The sequence below is a fragment of the Liolophura sinensis genome, chromosome 8 (assembly GCF_032854445.1).
Source record: "Liolophura sinensis isolate JHLJ2023 chromosome 8, CUHK_Ljap_v2, whole genome shotgun sequence".
NCBI lineage: Eukaryota > Metazoa > Mollusca > Polyplacophora > Chitonida > Chitonidae > Liolophura > Liolophura sinensis.
This window is the reverse complement of record NC_088302.1, coordinates 17,655,079-17,679,946: the sequence shown is the minus strand read 5'-3', so window position 1 is coordinate 17,679,946 and position 24,868 is coordinate 17,655,079. Positions and strand designations below refer to the sequence as shown.

Here is a 24,868-nt window from a genome sequence, read left to right as displayed (position 1 = left end):
GCTTCATTCAGTGTTGTTAATAAAAACAGACAGACGAGTATAAAATATATGCGTCTCATCCAAACGAAATAGACGGCTCCAGTGGCCTCATGGCTAGAACGTCTAAAGATTAACCCAGCTTATCTCTCAGGGATAAAGCCCTATTAACAGAATATGTGTGCTATATTATTTAACAGAATTATCTGTTGCAATAACAGAATACATTCTTTCATCACTCACCTTCTGTTAAAGTTAATAGATTAATTGTTTTAGTTTACTTTGAAGCGTTTCAGCAGATATACGTCCCATGTTGCGCTTGAACAGAGGTTGTGGCAGTCATTTTTCTGTAATGGGTGTAAGTTATAACAGTGTTATTGTTCACTGGATCAGCAGTATCACACAAGAAACGATAGGATCTTCCATGCAATTCCAACAGATTGAGTGATGTCTTACCTCAGACAATAGTGCTCACGTTCAGTGCACGCGAGTATTCAGATGTTGAATGTTTGTGAATTTCTCGAACCAATCAGTTATCCGGTATATACATGTAAACATGTAATACAGGGACAAAACTTATAATCAAAGTGTTATGTGTCTCTCGGTTTATCTAGTTTCCTCGTAGAGCTCTTTGATGTTTACTGCAGCAACATCAGTGAGGTGTAAACGTTGTTAGAGCAGCTGCCAGACGCGGTGATTTCCACAGGACTTGGCTTTTATAGATTTTAAAGGCACCGAATGACAGCCTGTCAGTCTAATGCCGTTAAAAAGGTTCTTTCCTGGGAGAACAGCGTGTCTTCTGACGATTATTGACCTGGAACGTCCTTATTGGCTGACGAATGGTATGCCAATGTCTGTATATCTGCGCATAGACCCAGATATTTGTGAAAAGTTCTGGTGTTTCGATTCAGCTACTTGGCCAAGAACTTTGTGTGGCGGAGTCATTGGTTAATTGGTGTCAGTACATTGCCATTTTGTCAAGTTTGGTGTCTTATGAAAAGTCGGCATTATAAATGTCTGCATGAACTGCATCTGGCCGGCAAGTCAAACCAGAAGGAAATCAGTGTACTTTGATACAAATGTGACAAACCGGTTTATTTATTGAAATAAACATGAACTGCATCTGGCCGGCAAGTCAAACCAGAAGGAAATCAGTGTACTTTGATACAAATGTGACAAACCGGCTGATTTATTTATTTATTTGATTGGAGTCTAACGGTGTATTCGAGAATTATTTACTTATACGACGGCAGTCAGGTTTATGGGTGAAGGAAACCGGAGTGCCATGTGTGTACCGCAGGCCTTCGCTAGGCACCTGCCCAACCTCTTTCACCCGAAACAGCGAAAGCTGGATTCGAACAAGTGACCTCAGTGGTGAAGGACAGCATGATGTCCCAGCAAGCCGGCCAAGGTTTCTACCACCTGAGCCGGCGAACTCTCCTCCTCTCCCATCCCCCGCGGGGCGGATTTCAATGCAGAGCAGAACCAGCGGGTGGTAGATTGCAACACGATGCACATAAATGATCAAGACGTATAGTTGTCTTCCGAGAGAACCCATTATGAGACTTGGCCAGGGGAGCTATACCGTGGGGTAACTACAACTTACATGCATATACTTTCACATTTTTTATTATAATTAATAAACGAGAACAGGATAGTCACATACATGTTTAGTTGTAATTTTGTGTTTATTGATGCAAGATTCTTCAGAATTTGAGGCACAATTATAATTTGATTTTGTCTAAATAACATCACAGAACTTTTGTTTTCATTTATTATGACCAGATAAACAGGGGAAAAAACAGTATTGAAGACATATTTCAAAAGATTCCACATGTGTATATCCATATAAATTCTTATCTCCACATAAACAAGCTACATATTACGTTCACCTGTTTATTTATATATATACATGTATTATATATATATATATATATATATATATATATATATATATATATATATATATATATATATACATGCTTCAAAAACCAGACGTGTGTTAAACCAGACGTGTGTTAAAACAGATAGACTGAAACCGTTTAAGTCCTGTATAACCAAATATACATATAGTGCCATGGCAACCCGCGTGGGATAGGAATTATATGTCACCACGGAAGTTGCCGCATACGATGTGCGGGCGATTTCAGAACGGGAGACCCTCGTATAGGAAAGGGTTGTTTTCATATCCCATAACTAGAGCGACACAATATATGTAACAAAACGTAGTACTACTACTTGAGTAAATCATGTTAAGGACATTGCCTTTGTGATCATATAAGTCTACTGACAAAAAAACAAACGAAACAAAACCAAAAAAACCCAAACTAGTTTAGCCTAGACATATTTACCCCTCGGCTCCTAGCAGAACATTGGGTTCGATCCCCATAAAAACGTGCTTATTCAGTTCCTTTCCACACGTAAACTATAAGCCTAACAGGGATACAATATGAGAATTTTGCATCCCAGGCATATTTATTGTACAATATTATATAACACACCAATTGGTCAGTGTCTGGAGCACGCAAACATAATTAAGATATACATTATAAAATTTCTTTATATCAGGTTGTGTCCAGTGCCATATAAAGTTTGATTCTTGTGAATTGAATGCATTCCGAATTTCGTTCAGCTTATTTACAATTCATAATGATAAATGTATCTGGTAATAGCCGACTAAAACAAATAGGATGTTAAGAGTTTGACACATCGTAGCAAAAAGGTTCACAGAAACAAAACGGATCATAGATTTATGTCTAAGTGGCAAAGCCATCTTCAACAGTCAACTCCGTTCTAAGTAAAAGCTTTTTGTGCCCTATGTGTGTTTGATTGTCAGCCGTGTAGTTACGGACGGATCAAAGGTTTGGAAGAGATGAATTAAACAGAGATTTAACGGGCAACATCAATATAATGAAATAGTCAAACACTGCAAAGCGAACTTGCTTTTCGGAAGATGCGACAAATCAACGATTACTCCGCACTACGTACACATAGCTTTACGGTGAAAAATGCTTAAGCCGACAATCTGGGATGTACAAGGCATTCGACTGTGTGCACGCTTTGTCATGGTTGATACTGAATGCAGAATTTGGAACAAGGAATGTACCAAAATGAACGTTTTCAAGCGGCGGCCATTTTGAAAAATGCAATGACTTCATCAAGGAGTCTAATTTAAAATATGGCGAAGACAGTCAATTATGCATGATCTTTTGTTTTTAGTATTTTAATATTTCGCGAGAATATTTGAAATAATACTCAGCGAATGTCAGCTTTGTGCAGACAGTTCTTCCTACATGTCATTTGAACTGCAGTAGGCTTTATTAGAACAGTTACATTCGTATTAACCATTATAATCTTCAAGGCATTACAATGAATGCTTGTGAGAGGAAGTTAAATTTGATATGGAAACATATAGAGCAATAACATTACGGAAATCATTTTTCAACCTATCCTAAAATTTCACATTCTCAAGACAGATATGCGGATAAAGTAAACGATGAAATAAACAAAACCGTAGTGGATAGTTTTTCTGAGAGGCTGCATATTCCTCCGAATATTTAAGAATTTTGTACAAGTTATAAAAGTGTAAGTACCGAAAAGTGTTTAACCGTGGTATGTAGTCAGACTGGCGAAGCAACATGAACATAACATACAGAGCGAGACAAAGGCCTCTGAGAAGCAAGCCCATGTACATTATAACCCATAGATAACTCGTATCTGTAGACAGTTCATATCACTGCACCTTGTTTGAACACCTGCTGTAATTTTTTTTTTCGTTTTTTGAGAATAAGGCTGACCTTACATCTTGTGAATGAGGAAATAGCAACTTGTGGAATAATTGGGTTCAACTGCTGGAATATACCCTGCTAATTTAAAGGCAATGCGTATAATCTGATTTATTTATTACATCTGTAGTGTTGAACAATATACTCGAGAATATTTAACCCAGTGTTATTGGTGCAGCAAATCTGAGCCTGGAGTAAACCGAGGAGATGTCCTGTCCACGACTGGGAGAAGACGAATCACTGGCGTATTGGAGTAACTGCAAGACAAAAGATCTGACCAGACTCTACCCTGATCCACATGCACTTCTCTCAGTGCAAACGTTGAATGTTTTACAGATTAGGAATGATGGTAGATGGACAAAATTTTGAGCCCATTAAGGTCATGGTAGTGAAATGTTTGCGGTTGGGGGGTGCGGTTTTCTTTTCTTTTTTTCTTTCTCAGGTGTCCGTGTTGTTTTACAGTTCAATGGCAAAACGACTTCTAAGCAGCAAATGGCCAAAGAGTTTGATGTATCTGAGTGTTGCTGATGTTGGTTACATGGGGAAGACTTAAGTGGTCTTCATTTGCAAGGAGCTGACATCCATCACAAAAAAATTGAAGTGGTTCTTGGTTCTTATAGGCTTCAACTATGACCATATACCGGCACTGGTGGGGCTAGCGTTAACGAGGTGGTGATTATACCTGCCTTGTGGTATATACAAATATAGCACTCTCCAAAATAAAAAAGCAAGCTTAAAGCTTCAATACAATTTCCATACTTAACAATATATTTCTATTCAGCCTTATTTAGCACCTTTTTCCATATGCTTTTTTGGTGGCTATCTAAATTAGATTTTCCATATATTTTACTAGTACAGCAACATTATTCAGGTTTTTAAAATATACAGTTAAATTTATTTTGATTCACAAGCCACATACTTATACAAAAACTGTGTTCTGTTGAACATTAGAGATAATCAACTATAAACCTTCAGTCAAGCAGAATAGCTATGTTTGACTGAGCTGAATCAACCATACAAATGCTCCATTACAAAGCAATTTAGACAGGGTGCTTTCTAACTTAGAAATCACTGTTGACGATCTAAACACTATATCAAAATAAATGTATAATTACTGTCTTCAGGCACATTTTTTGATGGGTTAATGTATCACATGATTATCATATTTACAAAAACCTGTTCCACAGTCAAAGTATAAAAGCACTAAACAGCTTTTAAGCAAATAAAACCCTAAATACCACGATTTTGCCTGTTAAGTACAGGAGGCCTACACTTTAACCTCATACCTGAAATCTGAGTGAAGAAATCATAGCGATTGGACCCAGTTTCAACCGGAGACAGAAAAGATATGCGCTGTTATTATGCAAATTACTAATATATTAAAAACAGCATTCAAAAATACATAATTGGATTTTGAAATAGGTAAATACATATAAATGTTTCTGTTACTTTCAAATAAAGCAGAAAAAGTACTTTAAAGTCTTTTTAGCCAAAAAAAAAAAAAAAAAAAATCTTCTCTTCATGTAGCTCTATTTCAGAGAAACAAATGGCTACGCTGTCAATATACACAAGCAATCATTTAAGGGTTCATACTAAAGTGGCTGAAACTTTGTCATTGTGGCCATAAAGCTGGAAAGTGAGCTTCCACTAGCAGGTTCAAAAAGATTTGGGCCGGTTTCATGAAGTTTACTTTAACAGCTAAGTAAGCCCTTAACTACCATGACAACGGATGCTGTAGAAATATAAAGTGCACTTAGTTGAGGACAACTTCACAGTAAGTAAACTTCATGTAAGCTGGTTCTTGGAATGGCCATCATGGGAAACAGAAGTTGGAATCACAGCTCTTGGCAATTCTTGATAGAACATCTGTGAATCTGTCTTGAAGTTAAGGTTCTGAATGAGGTTTTTACCAGAGCAGTCAGCTGACATGCGAGGCACTGTTCTCAGCCACACTGAGCAATGTGGACATTCTTGAATCATCTTGGTGATCTTTTAATTGTGGACAACAGACATCATTTAATGGCAACAGCCTGTTCTGATCAGTTTCTGCCTCTGCTGAATTGTCCTCACAGAAATACTGTTGGGTACCTGACCGCAAATCGTTCAATGGAATGTATAATGGGTCACTATCAACAACCCTTTTAATTTTCTCATCAACATCTCTCACACTAGACTGGGTACTTGCTGAGGATAGATCGCCAAGAGGACCAGGAGATGTATTGGCTTTCAACGTAATCCCTGAAGAGCAAGGTGGTGTGGAGGAAGTGGGGGAGTTGTGGTGTAAAGCCCTCTGCTGGTAATCATGAATCTCCTTTAACCGCCTCAACGTGCTCTCATGCTGCTTTCTCTTGGCCTTTATCAAGAAGGAAAAAACATACAAATGGTCAAATGTGAAGTTTCAGAGCTCAAAAACCAAAGCCCAGTGTGCTGCAAATCATACTGCTAATGGCTTAATTAACTAAATCCTTACCAAATGTTACCACAAACATACATGTTCATGTAGTGCATGGTATGGCTTATTAGACAAAAGTAAGAATTATGTTTCCAATGTGCAACTGAAGTTATATTTTACTTGTCAAAGTTTTTTTTAGGATTTAGGGTACTTGCAGCATGTTTCAAGGAAACATAAGCACGGGACAATTCTGTGTAAAACCACAGAGGCACTTGTATCTCCTGTGTAAAACATCTGCTGCAGCAACGTGACAAGAAATTATACGTAACCTGTACAATGATGACCGAGTTCCAAGCTGAATTCATCATAGTTTTCATGCAATACTTGGGTAATGGGTTACTAATTTGCTGACAAAATGCCACAACAAAGGCAGAAATATATCACAGACTACATAACTTAAGCCTTATTCACTTTAGACATGAGAGGTCCTCCGTTTTAACACCAAAGGCACTGAGAATATTGTATACCTTGGTTGATATTTTGACAAGAATTTAAAACTTGGCTTACCAAGAATTATGATTACCAAGTTACTTTCTCTGGATCATCACATTTCTTAAGTTATGCTAATCTTGCTTCAGCACCACAAAGAAACTGATACAATATATGGACTCCATCTTAAAGGTTTCTTTTTCTTTCCATCAAGATTTCTCTAATTCCTCCACTGAACAACTTTCAGTGCAATTTATGCAAATTTATAATTAGATTTTGGAGACAAAACTACATTGGTTGGATCTGGCCAATTTCAGGGTTTCATAAAAAGTATAATTTTAATAGCCTACACTGAATAGTGCCTTCAGGATATGCTTGAACAAACACTTCACAAACATGTGAAAAGATTGAGGATTTACAGTCAACAACATCATATTTCAAACAACCCAGAAAACACACTGAAGACAATGACTTCACCACAACCTCACACCGACCACTCACCTCTAGAGCCTGAAGTCTCTTCAGATAGGCCTGCTGGACATCAGGGTGGATGAGGAGGTATTTGACCATGTGTTGTCGTAGATTGGTCAATTCACTCTCCTGTTTCTCAATAGTGCTCTCCAGCAGTTGGTACTTATCCATGAGCTGCCGAGACAGCTGATTCTGTACCATAACTGTTTTCAAGTTGGGTGTTTTCTAAAATGATCACCGAAGGGATAAAATAATGTCTTTAACAGATTTCAAGATGAATTAGGCCGCAACAATTAAAATTTTAGTTTTACAGGCAAAAAGAATAATTTTTATTCAATGTCGACAGAGGGTATAATAATAAAACTGAAAAATAATCTATTTTGTGGGAAATGTGGACTGTCCGAGAAACTGTTCCTGTTAAAGACATATTTACGTGGTCAAAAAGCCTTAAAAAAGAGGGAAATCGCACATATTAACATCAAAAAAAAAACAAAATGTGCATTTTGAATTTTGAACTGAGTAACTCGAGACTGAGTCTGCTGCCTGTTTCATCAGTGTTAATGTATCAGTCAAAGGCTTGGATAGTAAAGGCAATGGTTCACTGGGACTATCAATGACCACTGAGATCATGAGTTCAAATCCAGCTCTTGCTGTTTTATCTGCAGCCTTATAAAGTCAATGGTTTTTTTATCTCGTTCATTCCTTTTACCTCAACCATAGACCAGCCTGCAGTCAAACATGTAACTAAAACAAATCATGAGCACAAAAGATCAATATAATAAATAAATAAAAAAAAAAAAAAATAAATAAATAAATTTATATGTCACAATAATACTTACAGAAACTGAAACACTGGATCCTGAAGGCATTGAGGCCGAACTACCTGAGGGATTTGCACTTTCTGAAACTAAAATAATTGTCCAAGGTAAAAAATTAGCACATTTTTATTGGTCTAAAGGACAAAATATCCACTAGCGGAACATTTTAATAAAGGGGCATAACCAAGTAAAATATTGTTCACCCGTGCTCATTTTACTTCTCATTACAAGAAGATTTAAAACAAGGTCACCAATTAACAAGCTCATGACTACGACAATACGGTACCATATTACAAGTATACAAGAAAATAGATGAATTGAAAATTCACACATCTGATCAACAAAACTCTTTCTTAGGGATCTTTAACTGGCAACCTATGGATGTGAAAAACGTACTTTGGCTCAGTTTTATACCAGCGCCTCTTATACTTCAGTTTTTATCATTCATACACTTTCATTAATTCTAAACATTTTCACTGCTTCTCTTTGGGGCTGATCTATATTGTTTTATGCTTTACCTTGTCCTTTCAGTGTTCATGCCAAACACTGAGTTAAACTCAGTTTGTTGCTGAAATCAATTTCATTTATTTCAGGTACAAAAAGTAACAACAATACAGGTACATGACAAGTTACGTGCTGTTGACTGGTGTTAAGTCCCATACCCCAAAATGCTTCACGTATATGACAGCCTTCAGGGTTATGTTAGGCAACTGTAGCACCCAGTGTAAACTATCACCATTTACCATGAAGCTGACTAAATCCCCAAATTAAAGGGATACAGAATTGACGCTGAGTGGCTGACAGTGGAGAGAGGGTTTCTCTGAGTTCAATCTTGCAGCCATGGTCACGCTTGAATAAATGTACCATACGCAAAATTCAGCTTAGGCAAGTCATAGCCTGGACTTGCCTATCTCTTACACAAGCTAATCAGAATCTATTCTGTATCCCTTTAAAGACACAACTGATGTTCTAATGCAAATAAAATTTAAGAATTCCACAAAGCTATTTCTGACTTATAAATTCCAGTGAAACCTAGTGACAATCCTTACATTTCAGTGCTGGAATTTAAAATTTTGACGCATTTGTCTCAAGAAAATGTGACAATTTGTCAACATTTTAATTTCTAGGCATCAAAAATAACCTCTAAAATCGAATTTAAAATTTTGACAGAAATGGCTTAGTGGAATCGGACGCACATGCTCAAACAGGTCAAATATACTGCCTGTAGCTAGCTGTCCTGAAGTGATGGATACGTCTGTATTGGCTGATAAAGGCTGGTTTCCTGCATCACTGGATACAACAGGCAGTGGCAAGGATACGGCCTTCTCTTGAGGACTGTCAAGGCCATACAACAAGTTAGCCAGTATAGAGCCATTTTTACTGCTACCTGTCCTTGAGTCCAAACCCTGGGACTGGAGATCTGTAAACGAGGAGTCAATGTTGCTGTTATTGGTGGAATCATTCCTCCTGGTGTTTATGCTGGCTTCACTAACATCAGGTGTCAGTTCCATTGTAAGCTCGCTAGCTGGATCCTGGTTGGATAAGGGAGACACATGTGGGCTATCAACAAGGCTGTTACTCATACAAGACAGAGGGCTGGTTTCTTCAGAAAGGTTCTGCTCTCCTCTGGAGTTGGCAGACACCTCAGAGTCCCGCTGGGAGTCTGGAGAAGGTTCCAATCGCTGTCTCTTTGCAGACACAGGACCTTCTTGGTCTGATTCTTGAGGACTCTCGGTTATGGCACTATCTGACTGTTTACATGCATTTAGAATTCTGTTTAAGTCTTCCCTCTGCTTCAACATCAGCACACTGAAATCGTCTTCACTGTAAAGACAAAGTCAATGTTCAGTGTATAACAAAACGGCTATATCACTGTTGAATATGTTCACTAAAACTTTCTACGTGAAGACAAACGAATACATGAATGGAGCAATAAACATGCCGAATGCATAACTTTCACTGTCACCGGCCCTAGTGTGCTAATGAAGCCTCTCCCAAATGCTGTCGTAGTGAGTTCAAGTCCAAATCATGCTGGCTTGCTCTCCTGCCATACATGGGAATGGTCTGCCAGCAACTTGTTGATGGTTTTGGGTTTCCCTTGTGCTCTGCCTGGTTTCCTCCCACCATAATGCCGTTTGCCGTTGTAAAATTGAAGTATTTATGAATATGGCATAATCATAAATCAAATAAAAAAAAATAAAAAAAAATAAAACAGTCATAGTAAACAAGAGCCAATAAATTTTTATTTATTTCATGGGTGTTTTCTATGCCGTACTCAAGAATAGGATTACGGTTGCACGGTACCCTACCTGTGTCAGTGTTTAACATTTAACTATAACCTTCAAGATAAACACAAGCCAAGAAAGTCAATGACTGTATAAGTCTTCAAGGTACGGCTAAAACCTTCAGAGAAGCAAATCAACAGATGTGACAATAGGTGTTGACAGCATAACTACAACCTTCAAGAGTAACATATGACAATAGTTGTATCAGTGCTGTGTACATACATGTTCATAAAGCCTTCAAGTTTACCATTATAAACAAGAGCAATTTTTAATGCAATTTATGTACATTTTTAATTTGATTTTGGAGACAAAACTCTATCGGTTGGGTTGGCCAATTTCAGGGCTTCCCAAAAAGTACAATTTTATCAGTCTGCACAGAATAATGCCTTCAGAATACGCTTTAAAAAACAAACACCTTGCAATCAAGCTAAAAGGCTGAAGAATTACAGTAAATCAATAGCTGTATCAGACAATACGTTGAATGCATAGCTTAGCATGGTTATTCTGTGACAGCTACACAAACGCAACTGCCTGAAGATGTCTATTTCTCACCTAATGATCACATTATTGCTGAGAATAAACTTCGGTTGCTTTGTCCAGTTGTCACAACAAATGCTGGAGGTGGCTTGTATACACACAAGTGATCCGGATTTAGTGTAACTCCTGAAAACGGTGGAGGGTATATTGCCTTCTCTTATCACTGAAAACAAACAATATCATTTCATCATTGCATGCAAAAGGACTCACATGTGACAAACATGTGACTTGCACACCATATTGGTGGACGACAAGTAGTACACAAAGAGAAAGAAGATAAATAAATAAAAATAGCACTGGACAGCTGTTGGATATCTAATACAGTAAATCCCCTGAATCCATCCATATGGCAGGGAACCTATCCAACACAGAATATCTCCTGAATACACCTATATGGCAGAGAACCTATCTAACACAGAATATCTCCTGAATACACTTATATGGCAGAGAACCTATCCAACACATAATATCTCCTGAATATACCTATATGGCAGAGAACCTATCTAACACAGAATATCCCCTGAACACATCTGCATACCTCCTATGGTGGAAAATCTATCCCACACAGAAAAGCTCCTGAATATACCTGTATGATAGACAATTTATTTTGTACAGAAAACCTCCTGAATAACTGATGGACAATCTATCCCATACAGAAAATCTCCAGAAGATACCTGTATGATGGACAATTTATCTTGTACACAAAAACTCCTGAATATATGATGGACAATCTATCCCATACAGAAAATCTCCTGAATATACCTGTATGATGGACAATTTATCTTGTACACAAAAACTCCTGAACATATAATGGACAATCTATCCCATACAGAAAATCTGCAGAATATACCTGTATGATGGACAATTTATCTTGTACACAAAAACTCCTGAATATATGATGGACAATCTATCCCATACAGAAAATCTGCAGAATATACCTGTATGATGGACAATTTATCTTGTACACAAAAACTCCTGAATATATGATGGACAATCTATCCCATACAGAAAATCTGCAGAATATACCTGTATGATGGACAATTTATCTTGTACACAAAAACTCCTGAATATATAATGGACAATCTATCCCATACAGAAAATCTCCAGAATATACCTGTATGATGGACAATTTATCTTGTACACAAAAACTCCTGAATATATGATGGACAATCTATCCCATACAGAAAATCTCCAGAATATACCTGTATGATGGACAATTTATCTTGTACACAAAAACTCCTGAATATATGATGGACAATCTATCCCATACAGAAAATCTGCAGAATATACCTGTATGATGGACAATTTATCTTGTACACAAAAACTCCTGAATATATGATGGACAATCTATCCCATATAGAAAATCTCCTGAATATACCTGTATGATGGACAATCTATCCCATACAGAAAATCTCCAGAATATACCTGTATGATGGACAATTTATCTTGTACACAAAAACTCCTGAATATATGATGGACAATCTATCCCATACAGAAAATCTCCTCAATATACCTGTATGATGGACAATTTATCTTGTACACAAAAACTCCTGAATATATGATGGACAATCTATCCCATACAGAACACTCCTGAATATACCTGTATGATGGACAGTTTAACTTGTACACAAAAACTCCTGAATATATGATGGACAATCTATCCCATACAGAAAATCTCCAGAATATACCTGTATGATGGACAATTTATCTTGTACACAAAAACTCCTGAATATATGATGGACAATCTATCCCATACAGAAAATCTCCAGAATATACCTGTACGATGGACAATTTATCTTGTACACAAAAACTCCTGAATATATGATGGACAATCTATCCCATACAGAAAATCTGCAGAATATACCTGTATGATGGACAATTTATCTTGTACACAAAAACTCCTGAATATATGATGGACAATCTATCCCATACAGAAAATCTCCTGAATATACCTGTATGATGGACAATTTATCTTGTACACAAAAACTCCTGAACATATAATGGACAATCTATCCCATACAGAAAATCTCCAGAATATACCTGTATGATGGACAATTTATCTTGTACACAAAAACTCCTGAATATATGATGGACAATCTATCCCATACAGAAAATCTCCAGAATATACCTGTACGATGGACAATTTATCTTGTACACAAAAACTCCTGAATATATGATGGACAATCTATCCCATACAGAAAATCTGCAGAATATACCTGTATGATGGACAATTTATCTTGTACACAAAAACTCCTGAATATATAATGGACAATCTATCCCATACAGAAAATCTGCAGAATATACCTGTATGATGGACAATTTATCTTGTACACAAAAACTCCTGAATATATAATGGACAATCTATCCCATACAGAAAATCTCCAGAATATACCTGTATGATGGACAATTTATCTTGTACACAAAAACTCCTGAATATATAATGGACAATCTATCCCATACAGAAAATCTGCAGAATATACCTGTATGATGGACAATTTATCTTGTACACAAAAACTCCTGAATATATGATGGACAATCTATCCCATACAGAAAATCTCCAGAATATACCTGTATGATGGACAATTTATCTTGTACACAAAAACTCCTGAATATATGATGGACAATCTATCCCATACAGAAAATCTGCAGAATATACCTGTATGATGGACAATTTATCTTGTACACAAAAACTCCTGAATATATGATGGACAATCTATCCCATATAGAAAATCTCCTGAATATACCTGTATGATGGACAATTTATCTTGTACACAAAAACTCCTGAATATATGATGGACAATCTATCCCATATAGAAAATCTCCTGAATATACCTGTATGATGGACAATCTATCCCATACAGAAAATCTCCAGAATATACCTGTATGATGGACAATTTATCTTGTACACAAAAACTCCTGAATATATGATGGACAATCTATCCCATACAGAAAATCTCCTCAATATACCTGTATGATGGACAATTTATCTTGTACACAAAAACTCCTGAATATATGATGGACAATCTATCCCATACAGAACACTCCTGAATATACCTGTATGATGGACAGTTTAACTTGTACACAAAAACTCCTGAATATATGATGGACAATCTATCCCATACAGAAAATCTCCAGAATATACCTGTATGATGGACAATTTATCTTGTACACAAAAACTCCTGAATATATGATGGACAATCTATCCCATACAGAAAATACAGAAAATCTCCAGAATATACCTGTATGATGGACAATTTATCTTGTACACAAAATACACAAAAACTCCTGAATATATGATGGACAATCTATCCCATACAGAAAATCTCCTGAATATATCAAGAATAATATTCTGGAGAACCTATACCAGTGACTTACTGCAGAACCTATCATACCTTGCACTCCACCCCGCCCAGCTTCCCCCCCCCCCCCCACAAAAAAATTGTAGACAATCTATACTTGAAAAATAATGACAATAATAAATAATAAAAAGAGAAAAAAAATTCAGGAGAAACGAATGACGCAAAATTGGTAGTATATCAGTTATGTTATGGTGACAGAAGAATCTTGATCCACATGGGAACCAGCCACATGGGAACCAGCCACATGGGAACCAGCCACATGGGAACCAGCCACATGGGAAGATAACAGACTGGAAAAGTGAAGAAAGCTCCCTGGTTACAAGAAGTTCCTGCACTATGGCAGATATCTGTACTGGACCATTGACTACATGTCGTACATGACACATGGCTGATTCCACAAAGCCGTTTCTGACTTAAGTCAAGATTTAAAACCTACTCATGTTTAGTATATGGCAATGGAAAATGAAACTCTGACACATTCGTCTCCTGATAATATTTATGACGTGGTCAAAATCCTAATTTATAGAGCTCTAGACTAAGACTGTATTTCAAATTTTGAGTTAAGCCTGAAATGGCTTTGTAGAATCAGTTCCTGATTGGTTAACAAAGTTATTATTATAGCGATGTAATTATGCTCCTCACCCTTCTGGTGACTGTAGTGGATAGCGACCAGATCCTCATGATAAATGTAATCATACGGAGAAGTACCATGGATCTCACGTGGAAGACGGCCCATACACACTGACTGCCTAGAAAATGTACAAGTTTTGTCAGAACTTTAGAGAAGGTGTAGTAACTCACTTGAAAGAATGCTGCAGCGTAAGAATGTCCAAATACTAATTTCTCGCACTTAAAAATCAGGCATGAATATTTGCTTTATATTTAAACACATATCTAGATGGTGTACTAAATATTATTTTTGCAAAACACCCAAGCTTCTGACACAAGTAGAAATGCAACAATATGTACTTTTTGATATACATATACAATATTGCGACAACTGAGTGACTTCCCCTTGCCATGTGACATCACATTACAACACGGTGGGGCGAGTCTGCTTATTTTAACATAGGATTGTGAATAGAATACAGAGAACTAATTGAATTTAGATTAATCTTCTGAATTATGTTCTTTGGTGGGTTTGTGAAATCAGACATTGCTACAATAATGATATTCTGTTTGCAGTTGTATCTACACTTAACTGCTGTCATATTAAAATCCAGGCAAGTTGCACTGAGAAGTCACAAATAGACAAGATTTGTAAATTTCAAACCTATGGTCCGTGTAAATGATTTTTCCATCCAGGGTGTGCTGGGTGATGAATTCCTGCATGTTCGTGGGAATGAGTGAGAGATCTTTGATTGGCTGTTGAGCTGCCAGTCTCCCAACACCAATAACAACACTGTGGCTACCCATCAAACCTGAAACCCGAAAAAAGGTTATCAGAAAGTTTCACGATTAACTGTTTTCATCGGCATTTCAGTTTCCAACTGCCCAATATCTGGACATTATCTTACGTGAAGATAGAGTGTACTTTATTTAAAAGACGATTGAAAGCAATATTTCTAAAAATGTTTTCGCACATTTTGACACAGAAAACAATGATGATTAGAGAACAACCAGATTCTATCAAACTGAGACACAGAAATGTGAAGAAAACCCCACCACAAACAACCTCTGATTCCACGTTCCAGGCAGACAAAAATGGCAGAAATGGAATGAATTTTCACAATATAAGTTTTTCCTTTGTACAACTACATGCATATGAAAATACAAAAGATGAGAATGAAATCCTTAATGGCAAAATTCTAAGTGACACATTGTACTAATATTGAACATCATGCTCACATATCAGAAGACAGACCTTTCAGACTCAGACTGCACTGAAATAAAACCATTGCAGATACAATATTCATACCTCCTAGAAAGGCTTTTTTAAGAGGAGTAACTGCACCAATTGCTGAAATCTGCAGCCTACTGTTTTCTTGTTCAGTAGAATGTTATTTTATTTCACTGGAGTTCTACAAGATATCCTTATATGACGGTGGCCAGCATTATGGTGGGAGGAAACCGGGAAAACCCACGATTATCTGTAAGCTTCAGCCCCACCTTCCCACCTATGACTAGAGAGGATGCCAGCTTGAGCTGGACGGATTCACAGCGATTGCATTGGTGAGAGGCTGTTGTGTCATTCTGCTAGGCTGGCATGCTAACTACCAGACTATGGAGGCCCCTACACAATATTGACAGAAATTAATGCAGTGGAAACTGCCACCTTGACCCTCTTTGTTGGAGTATACCTTTGTCCTGTGCCCATTTTGATTTCTAGCTAAGGCACGGATGTGAAACAAATGCTTCAATCTATTCATTAATTGCCCCATTTTCATCCCACCACAATGCCGAACACTGTCGTAAAAGTGAAATACTCTTGAGTACAGTGTAAAACGCCGATCAAAGATATAAATATCATTCAAATTTCACAGAACTAAATTCCCTAATTTGGTCTTACCTGTGTGTTCAGGCTGTAGGAATGTTCGTACATGGCACGTAAGATGGACTAGGTCATAAACTTTATGGTCTCGATTCGTCAAGTTCAGCATTCTCACATAAAATGAGCGTCGGCCTTTGTTTGGGGAACAATACACTGAAAAATAAGCAAATTCAAAAAATTTAAATCTCTGGCTAAATACACAAAATTTACATACGTATCATGCTGGTTTTTGAATTTGATCCAAGGGGTCAAAAAATGAACCTGCACATAAAATTTTCTCAAAATTAGACAATATTTGAAGCATTTATTTCAAAGAAATGAATGACCAATCAGAATCAAACTGTTTACAAGCTTGATCTGAGGTTCCACAAATTTCATCACAATCGCAAAACCACTATCCGGAAAATAAAGCATGACTAATGAAAGGATGAATGGATTCACATGGATGCACAAGATAATAAAAAATATATCTCATATTTTAATATGAATAATATGTGCATCAAAGCCAATATCAGTGGTTTTTTTTGTAATTAAAACATTAAGACATATTTTTAAATACAGAAGGTGAGTTCTTAAGGACAACGGCAAGAGAACTTAATAATAATAACCTAGTTTTCAAAAGTGCAACAAATTTTCTAGTCTAAAATTTTGTGGATAAAAAATTAGACTTATTCAGAATTATTTCTGCATGAGAACTGTGGAATTGGTCACTTTGCCTTGACTGTAAAAATCTACACTGTAAAGCTTCATTATTTCCAGCTACTTGTCAAACAGCATAGTCCAAATCAGTGTTAACAAGTGTTAACAAATCACCATAAATTCCGTCCATGATTAACACCCATTTTTCCTGATTCTGACAGTTGTATTGATTTTTGCGGTTTTCTTGGAACATGGAAAGATATTCTACTGGAAAATTGTAAGTTTCAGCACCAAAAATAATATTTTGTGACATTCATTTGCCTCTTAAAATGTACCTTTATGGACTTAATGGCTACTGACGTATAAATGTTTCTGGCCAAAACTATTTGCTCAGGCAAATAAATGTATTATTAGTTATACTTCTAAAATTGCCTAACGCATGTACACTTTTATTTAAAAGTAGGACATCATATCCACATTGTACCTTGCAAACAACCCTCAAAACACCTGTCTAAGATTAACAGAACTCTCAAAATCAAAACAGATGAAATTTTAGGACAGTAGTTACCTGAAGAAAGTGTGTTGGGCTTGTCATGGTTGTTGTTGTAGCTGCTGGTCTCTGTCTTACCATTGACTTGTCTGGGTTTGGGTCTTATTTGGAACTGTTCCTTACAGAGGGGCACATCATCTGGGTGGACAAATGAGTACACAGACTGACCAAGCAAGTCCATCTAGAAATAAAAGACAAAAATAATGACCATTTAATTTTCAGCTTGGCATCTCGTACGTCTTGACCACAGTAAGGAGGAAGTGTAATACCGTCGCTTACTGATTCATCTTCATGAAATAACATAACTATAAAAACATGTGCCAATTTAGAAACTTCAAACAAAGTTACAGTATGTCCATATAGTCAGATCATATAAAAAACTCAGGCCAATGTATGAATAATGAAATATTCACAAAACTGATCCAATGAAACAACAGTGAATGATGTAAATAATGCAATGAAATACGCTGTATGATCATACTGATATTGATCGGTACAACTGTGATGACATTGGTGATGGATTGTGACATGACATAGTCAAGCAATGTGACAATGTCACAAAACTAAATCACATTTCTTGTAACTTTTTTGCTAAACTGCATCTGAAAAAAAAAACGTGATTTATGAGAAAAGTTATAAATAAATTGATATGAAAAGTGTTCTGGTTCATGGATCTAACCTGAGAATGTCCCAGCAACGTTGTGATCAAGTCTGACACATACAGGATAATCCCCTTCTGAGAAATCACCAACAGAAAGCCATCATATGCCTGTAACAGAGAGCATCATTTAAGCCTGAGCTGCACGTTGAGTAGCAACTCCACTGAGCAATTGAAACGCCACAATTGTCACGCCCAACACACATGTTCCCATTAACCGTTATCGCTGTAAGCAACTTGTAACTTGATAGCCAAATTCTCCTTGTCAATGAAATAAAACTTGACTGGAAGTTGTAGCTGGTGAGATCATTTCAACTAACAGCAATGATCTGTCAACTGATCTTTAATATGGTGTGGATTATAACACATTCACTCAGTCTTTTTAGTTTTAATTCTTAACTAAAGATATCTGAACTGACGCCACTTTCACAAAACTTCGTAAATCAATCTGACATTAACTTTTTTCATAAATGACATCGCTTTATGGCGCAACAACCCAGACAACAATTTGTATGAAAAAAAGGCATGAGAAATATGACCCATGAAGTTTTGTGAAAGTGGCTCCTGTGACACAAGCATGTTTTCTTTGGTGTGGTTGATTGTTCAGTCTTTTAACCAATCATGGACAAACTATATTCTAAGATGCAGCTAAATGCTTCAGGCATACATCTGATAATAATGATCTAAAATAAACAATTCATAAGGATACTGTTGTTGAGACGATACCATTTTAGTACATGTATGTACAACATCATCTTAAACGCCTTGGGTCTGAACACAAATACACCTGTCACTTTGCTGCACTAAAATTCTAACTTTAAATTGTTGACAGGATCAAGAGAGTATTAAAGTGAAGATTTCATCGGAATTCAATTAATCATGATGTTGTAGTTTGAGAATAGCCATACAAAGCACATGTACCAACCTCCAGTAGTGCTGCACTTAAGTTTTCTTGAGTCAAAAACCCAGGTCTCCAAAGATCAAATTCTTTCATTTTCTTCAGATCTGAAACAGAGTTACACATAAACAATGAATGATGCTGTAATGAGAGCCAACAGAGAACATACTCCAGGTTTAAAGATTACATCAATATACCTGATCACAGTTTAAAACTCTTTCTGCACTCAGTATTAAAACACCACTGCTTTCACCCCTTGTGAAGTTTTTTTCTTGATAGTTTAAATATTTTACCATTATTTAACTTTAATTGTATCATATATGTTTGACTTTGCCTCTGTAAACTACGCGTAATCTGCTATAAGCAGTACTGAACAACACAGGCTTTTGTCACTAGATGAAATATCCTGCTTCAAAAACTTGACCTGATCAAAATGGCTCTAAAAAAAAGTAAGAAACCTGGCTCAATAAATAAGATTTTACTTACTGATTTATTTCAAAATCCTGTGGCTTTGTTGAATATTACAATCATTTTATTTTGTTTTTAAAATGTAAGTACCCCACGTTTATTTATTTCTTATTTTGATTGTTGTTTAGAGCCCTACTCATGAATTTTTCACTTATTAAAATGGATTAAGGTGCACTAATAGCTTTTCTCGGCCACACAGACCACATGACTCAACAATTCTTGTTTACATGCTATGCTCAAATATTACACATCTCTCGTGATAACACGTAAAAAGCCAACAGTGCAACTAGCTCTTTAAATGGCAGTCAGCAGGACAGGTGGGGGAAACTGGAGTGCTACGTACTGTCTAGGGTAAACCAACGAATTTTGGCAAGTTACTTACTAACTTTCCCACGTTTGTTTTCCTGTCGCCAAGGTGGGGGAAAAATACACACATCCCATGTCCAAGGCTGTAAATAAACCCTGTAATCAAATATTCTGTATTGTTAACCACTTGGCGACAACTGGCTTCCACAAGTACAGTGGTCAATTTTGGACATACCTTTATGTAGTCGAAGGTAGTTAACTGCCAGCCTCAGGACACTAGACTTGTCCACTTTGCGAGGGGCGGAGGCCACAATGGGAACAAGCTTGGCAAGTTCGGCTATATGCATGTTCAACTTATCACGTCTTAACTTTTCACTTTCATTTCGAGACAACCTACAAAAGACCACAATATTTATTTATCAAGTTATCTGATTGTTGTTTTATGCCATACTCAAGAATATTTCACACATACGACATCCGCCAGCATTATAATGGGAGGAAACCAGACAGAGCTTGGGGAAAACACATGATCATGGTTGCTGGCAGAACTTAATTCCCATGAAAGACCACAGTAGTTGTCGGTGTAACAACTGAATTTTTAAACAGGGACATTAAATTGTGTTCGCTATTTTAAGTGCACGCGGGATAGTTTCACACTGCTTGTGACCCAAGAATCCAGGCTCAGGTAGCAGAGCTGTAATCCTCAGATTCTGTTCAGGCACTGTTTTGCAGTGTTTGATGCCCAGTGCTACGTGTAAAATAGGTACTCTACTGTTAATACGTGGTAATCTCATGAAAGTTTCTCAAGCAAATGGTATATTTATTTATTTATTTTATTGGTGTGTTACGCTGTACTCAAGAATATTTCACTTATACAACGGCAACCAGCATTATGGTGGGAGGAAGCCGGGTAAAGCCGACGGAAACTCACAACCATCTGCAGGCTGCTGTCAGACCTTCCCATGTACGGCTGGAGAGGAAGCCAGCAAGAGCTGAGCTAATGCTATAAGTGACTCCTTTTTGAATCAGGAAAAGCAGCCCGTTTTCAGATAAAGAAAATCAGAATGGCAGCTGGATAGTAAGAAGGACTGAAAATTACAACTTTATTTTCGTAGGGAGATCTAGTTACAAAATCTTCCAATCTTCCACAGAAAGTTATTTACAAAGTTTATACAGTGTATATAACATATACTGTAGATGAACCTGATCTAAGGTAATCAAAGACTATACAATGTAGTGCATATAAGACAAGTTTACACTTAACATATTTTGACATGATAATCATTTCCATTTTTTTTTTGTGAAAACACTGATATTCTGTGATTTTTTAATATATATACTCTAGGTAGTCCGTTTCACAGTGTCATTCCAGAATATAGGTAAAAGAATTTTCTAGGGCACTGGTTCTAGGCTTTGGAGGGATGAACCTCGATGTGGTTGTAGATTGAAGGTTAGTTTGATAGACAGTTGCAGAGTAGGTAAACTGGCTGAAAGGTATCGGAGTTGTTCAGATTAAATATTTTGGGTCATTTGCAACAATGTGAACTTGAATGATATAACTTTACATTGATTTTCCATCTGTTTCTCCCAGGACAACATATCGTCAATTGTTACACCTAGAAACTTTGATTAATTACCATTTTCGATTTCTTTGCCATCAATTTCAGTTTCCCTTCGAACTTAGCTATACACAGTCATGAGCCAACTGCCATGCATTTTGTCTTATCAAGGTTGATTGCCACGTCATTATAGCTGCTCCACTGCAGTATTGTTTTGCTTTCATTTCCCAGTGCTGTCTACAAACCTACTGATTATTGCTACAGTTGAGCAACAAAGAGATTTATTTGAACATGTGACCTTCTAAGTCAAGAGCATGCTAGTTACAGTGAGTCAGCACATAAACTATCTGAGTGAGACTCAGTGAGGCCCCAACAGAGATATACAGGTTAGTTAGAGCCGTACATGTCAAGTGATAAATTATAACAGTTAGTCAGAGGTATCCTGCAGAAGACGTGCCAGTAAACACTTGTATTTTTACAGGAGAAAGTCGCTCTCCCATGACGAATCTGGTTTGGATTATTATAATAGTCCTAGTTCGATTTTCAAACAGCAAAGCATACAGTTAAGGGAAAGAAAAAAAAAAAAAAAAAATGAATCAGATAAAGCTCTTCAGTAGGATTTGAACTCCTGATCTGAGATTTCTTCCAAAACGGCAGATCAGTTTTTACCTACCTTCTCTTTCCTGACTGTTTTTCCTGAGTTCTATTTTGTTTGTCAGCGTTATCGCTGAGCTCAGTGACGGATCCTGGCATTGTGACCGCTACGGGCTCACACCAAATAACTCTGTCAGGCTACACTTATAACATACACATGTCCCACAGTGTAGCCATCAACTCATAGCTGCAAAACCGGAAATGGTCAATAATATCAATATATACAAAAAGTTAAGTTTGGTTAACAGAATTTCAGATTTTGCTTACTTTCTTCTCTTGAACACATAATTGTTACGCAGCAAAATGTACTTATTTTGGTCATGAACTCTTTATGTATATGCTCAACTGGCTGCAAATTTGTCGAAGTCATATACCTACGCACTGAAATATATATGATTTACTTTATTTTCTCAACTACTTTAAAGTATAGGCCTACATACATTTTTTAGAAAATTGTTGACGTGAACTAGATGATTGCGACATTAAGCTCTGTACAACTGTTGTAATTTTGTTGAACAAAATGGTCAAATTTGTTTATTTCTATTGTCTGGCAGATCTGTATACAATCAATTTCAAATCAGATATAAAATAACCTCACAGTGATAACTATATATTACCAAACACAAGGCAGAAATTAGCATGCAACAATTAAATTTCTTCAAGAAAAGACAAAATTTAATACCAGGTTTTTTCCTCCTCTTGACTGTGAATAGCATTGTGGGACAATATTACATATTATAGGGTCAAATTATGCCCAGACCTCATGACTACAGCAATAAGATCATGCAGTCAAAGTTTCCAGAAAGTTCTGATTGAATGACATGTACAACATACATGTGCAGGGAGTCAATAACAAATGGTGCGTTTTTAAATTTAGATTTCAGGAGCTGAGTATTCAGTGCACACGACTGGAATAACACGCTAAAAATATAGACATCCACTGATACATGGTACATGTACATGTTGACTGTTTTGAAACTTTGTATAATTAATTATCATATACACTACCAATATTTTATTGCCGAAAATTCGAGATATTAATAAATTAATTGAATTCTTCATGTGTAACATTACTGAGCAGGCCTATTAATACATTTATTAATTTATTGGATTGGTGTTTTATGCTGTACTCAAGAGTATTTCACTTATATCATAGCAGACAGCATTATTGTGGGACGAAACCGTGCAGAGCAAGGGGAACCTAAGACCCGCTTATTGTTATGAACATGGATTTAAGTACTTATTTTACAGGTAACCAGATAAATCAGCCGCATTATGACTAGAGATCGTGACAATTAAGAAACGATCATACTTGAAGTAGAAACATCGTAAACAGATGTAATCATGACAATCTACTGACTGTCTATACATATACATGTTGCTATCGCATATTCTAGTAGTTTCATAATCTACCTTGACCTATTTTATATATATATATATATATATATTTTTTTTTTTACGTATAACACTGCCATAGGCTTATTTTCTTGTTGGCCTTGACTGTTTCTCAAATTATAAAATCTGAATGATCTATCAAGAAATCACAAGCCAGTACCGGGTATCGAGATTTTTGCCTCCAGACTTACCGCTTAAGTTTCTCAAAACGATCACATGTGACCGTCGGTCCCGTCAGAAGCTGTCACACTGGAACATTTCCAAACCGACGTAAAATTTGGCGTCTGATGACACTGAGTGTAGAATAAAAACAAACACTTCCTCCGTAAACAGCATGCGCAGTAAACCAGGTCAAGGTTAACATCTTTATTTGACCCATATTTCGTCATTTACTCACAAGAAAGGTCACGTTCACAAAACCTCAGACCCATGCACACAGTTGATAGCTGTTGATTAAACCAGCGGTATGGATTATCCTAACTGGGTTTACATACCACGTTTCTGTTCATTTATCGCCGGACACCAAAACGAGTATATGACACCACACCAGTGTGACACCCAACGTGCACCTGTTTAAGATTGGTTTACCTCCCCTATTTCTCTTAGCGGCTGAATTTATAAATATTCATGATGATATTATAACTATCCATATGTTGGGTCACACAAGGTAGACGATCACGGATCGGTCTGCGATTTTTGTGGCTCGCCACACCCGCCAACCACCTCCCCACATGGCCTCCGGATTGTCTTGAGCACAGAAGAGAGGACCCACAGCAGCCGACTTCGCACGGTTGAGAGCAGAACTCCCCGTTGCCAACGGCGGCAGGTGCGGCCCCTTAGCTAAATAATCAACAGCAGCAACAACACCAACATAAAGTTTTTAAATGGCCGTAAGGGACTCGGTTTTCTCATGAATGAAGCGATAAGTTGCGCTGTTTTATTTGTCGATTAAATAGGCATTGTAATTTAGTCGGTGTTGGCACATGGTGCAAGTCAGTGTGGACTGGGACTGTGATATGACAGTTCAGGGTTTGGGTCATGTTGATCATGTGACTACGCGCACACTTTGTAGCTGTCAGGAGTTTGCGAATAAAAGTCTTAAAAACATTATGTATTTGTAAATTAAAACACATTTGAT

At 36.9% G+C, this 24,868-nt stretch overlaps 1 protein-coding gene across 2 annotated transcripts; it reads right to left on the bottom strand.

Moving 5' to 3' along the window:
- Positions 1–1,963: 1,963 nt before the first annotated feature.
- On the bottom strand, positions 1,964–24,468 carry LOC135472887 (protein cycle-like). Of its 2 annotated transcripts, XM_064752597.1 has the most exons (14): positions 23,922–24,468; positions 22,355–22,522; positions 20,358–20,515; positions 19,376–19,455; positions 18,472–18,561; positions 17,811–17,973; positions 16,622–16,756; positions 15,386–15,533; positions 14,755–14,861; positions 10,769–10,916; positions 9,154–9,755; positions 7,953–8,020; positions 7,144–7,338; positions 1,964–6,114 (listed from the first exon to the last, which is right to left on the bottom strand). In XM_064752597.1, exons 2-14 carry the CDS (start codon positions 22,432–22,434, stop codon positions 5,680–5,682), a joined length of 2,409 nt encoding a protein of 802 aa, XP_064608667.1. In that variant the 5' UTR covers positions 22,435–22,522; positions 23,922–24,468; the 3' UTR covers positions 1,964–5,679. The 2 variants fall into 2 exon arrangements, with proteins under 2 accessions (XP_064608667.1, XP_064608668.1); XM_064752598.1 differs by lacking the exon at positions 1,964–6,114 and having other exon boundaries at positions 7,190–7,338; positions 9,128–9,755.
- Positions 24,469–24,868: the final 400 nt, after the last annotated feature.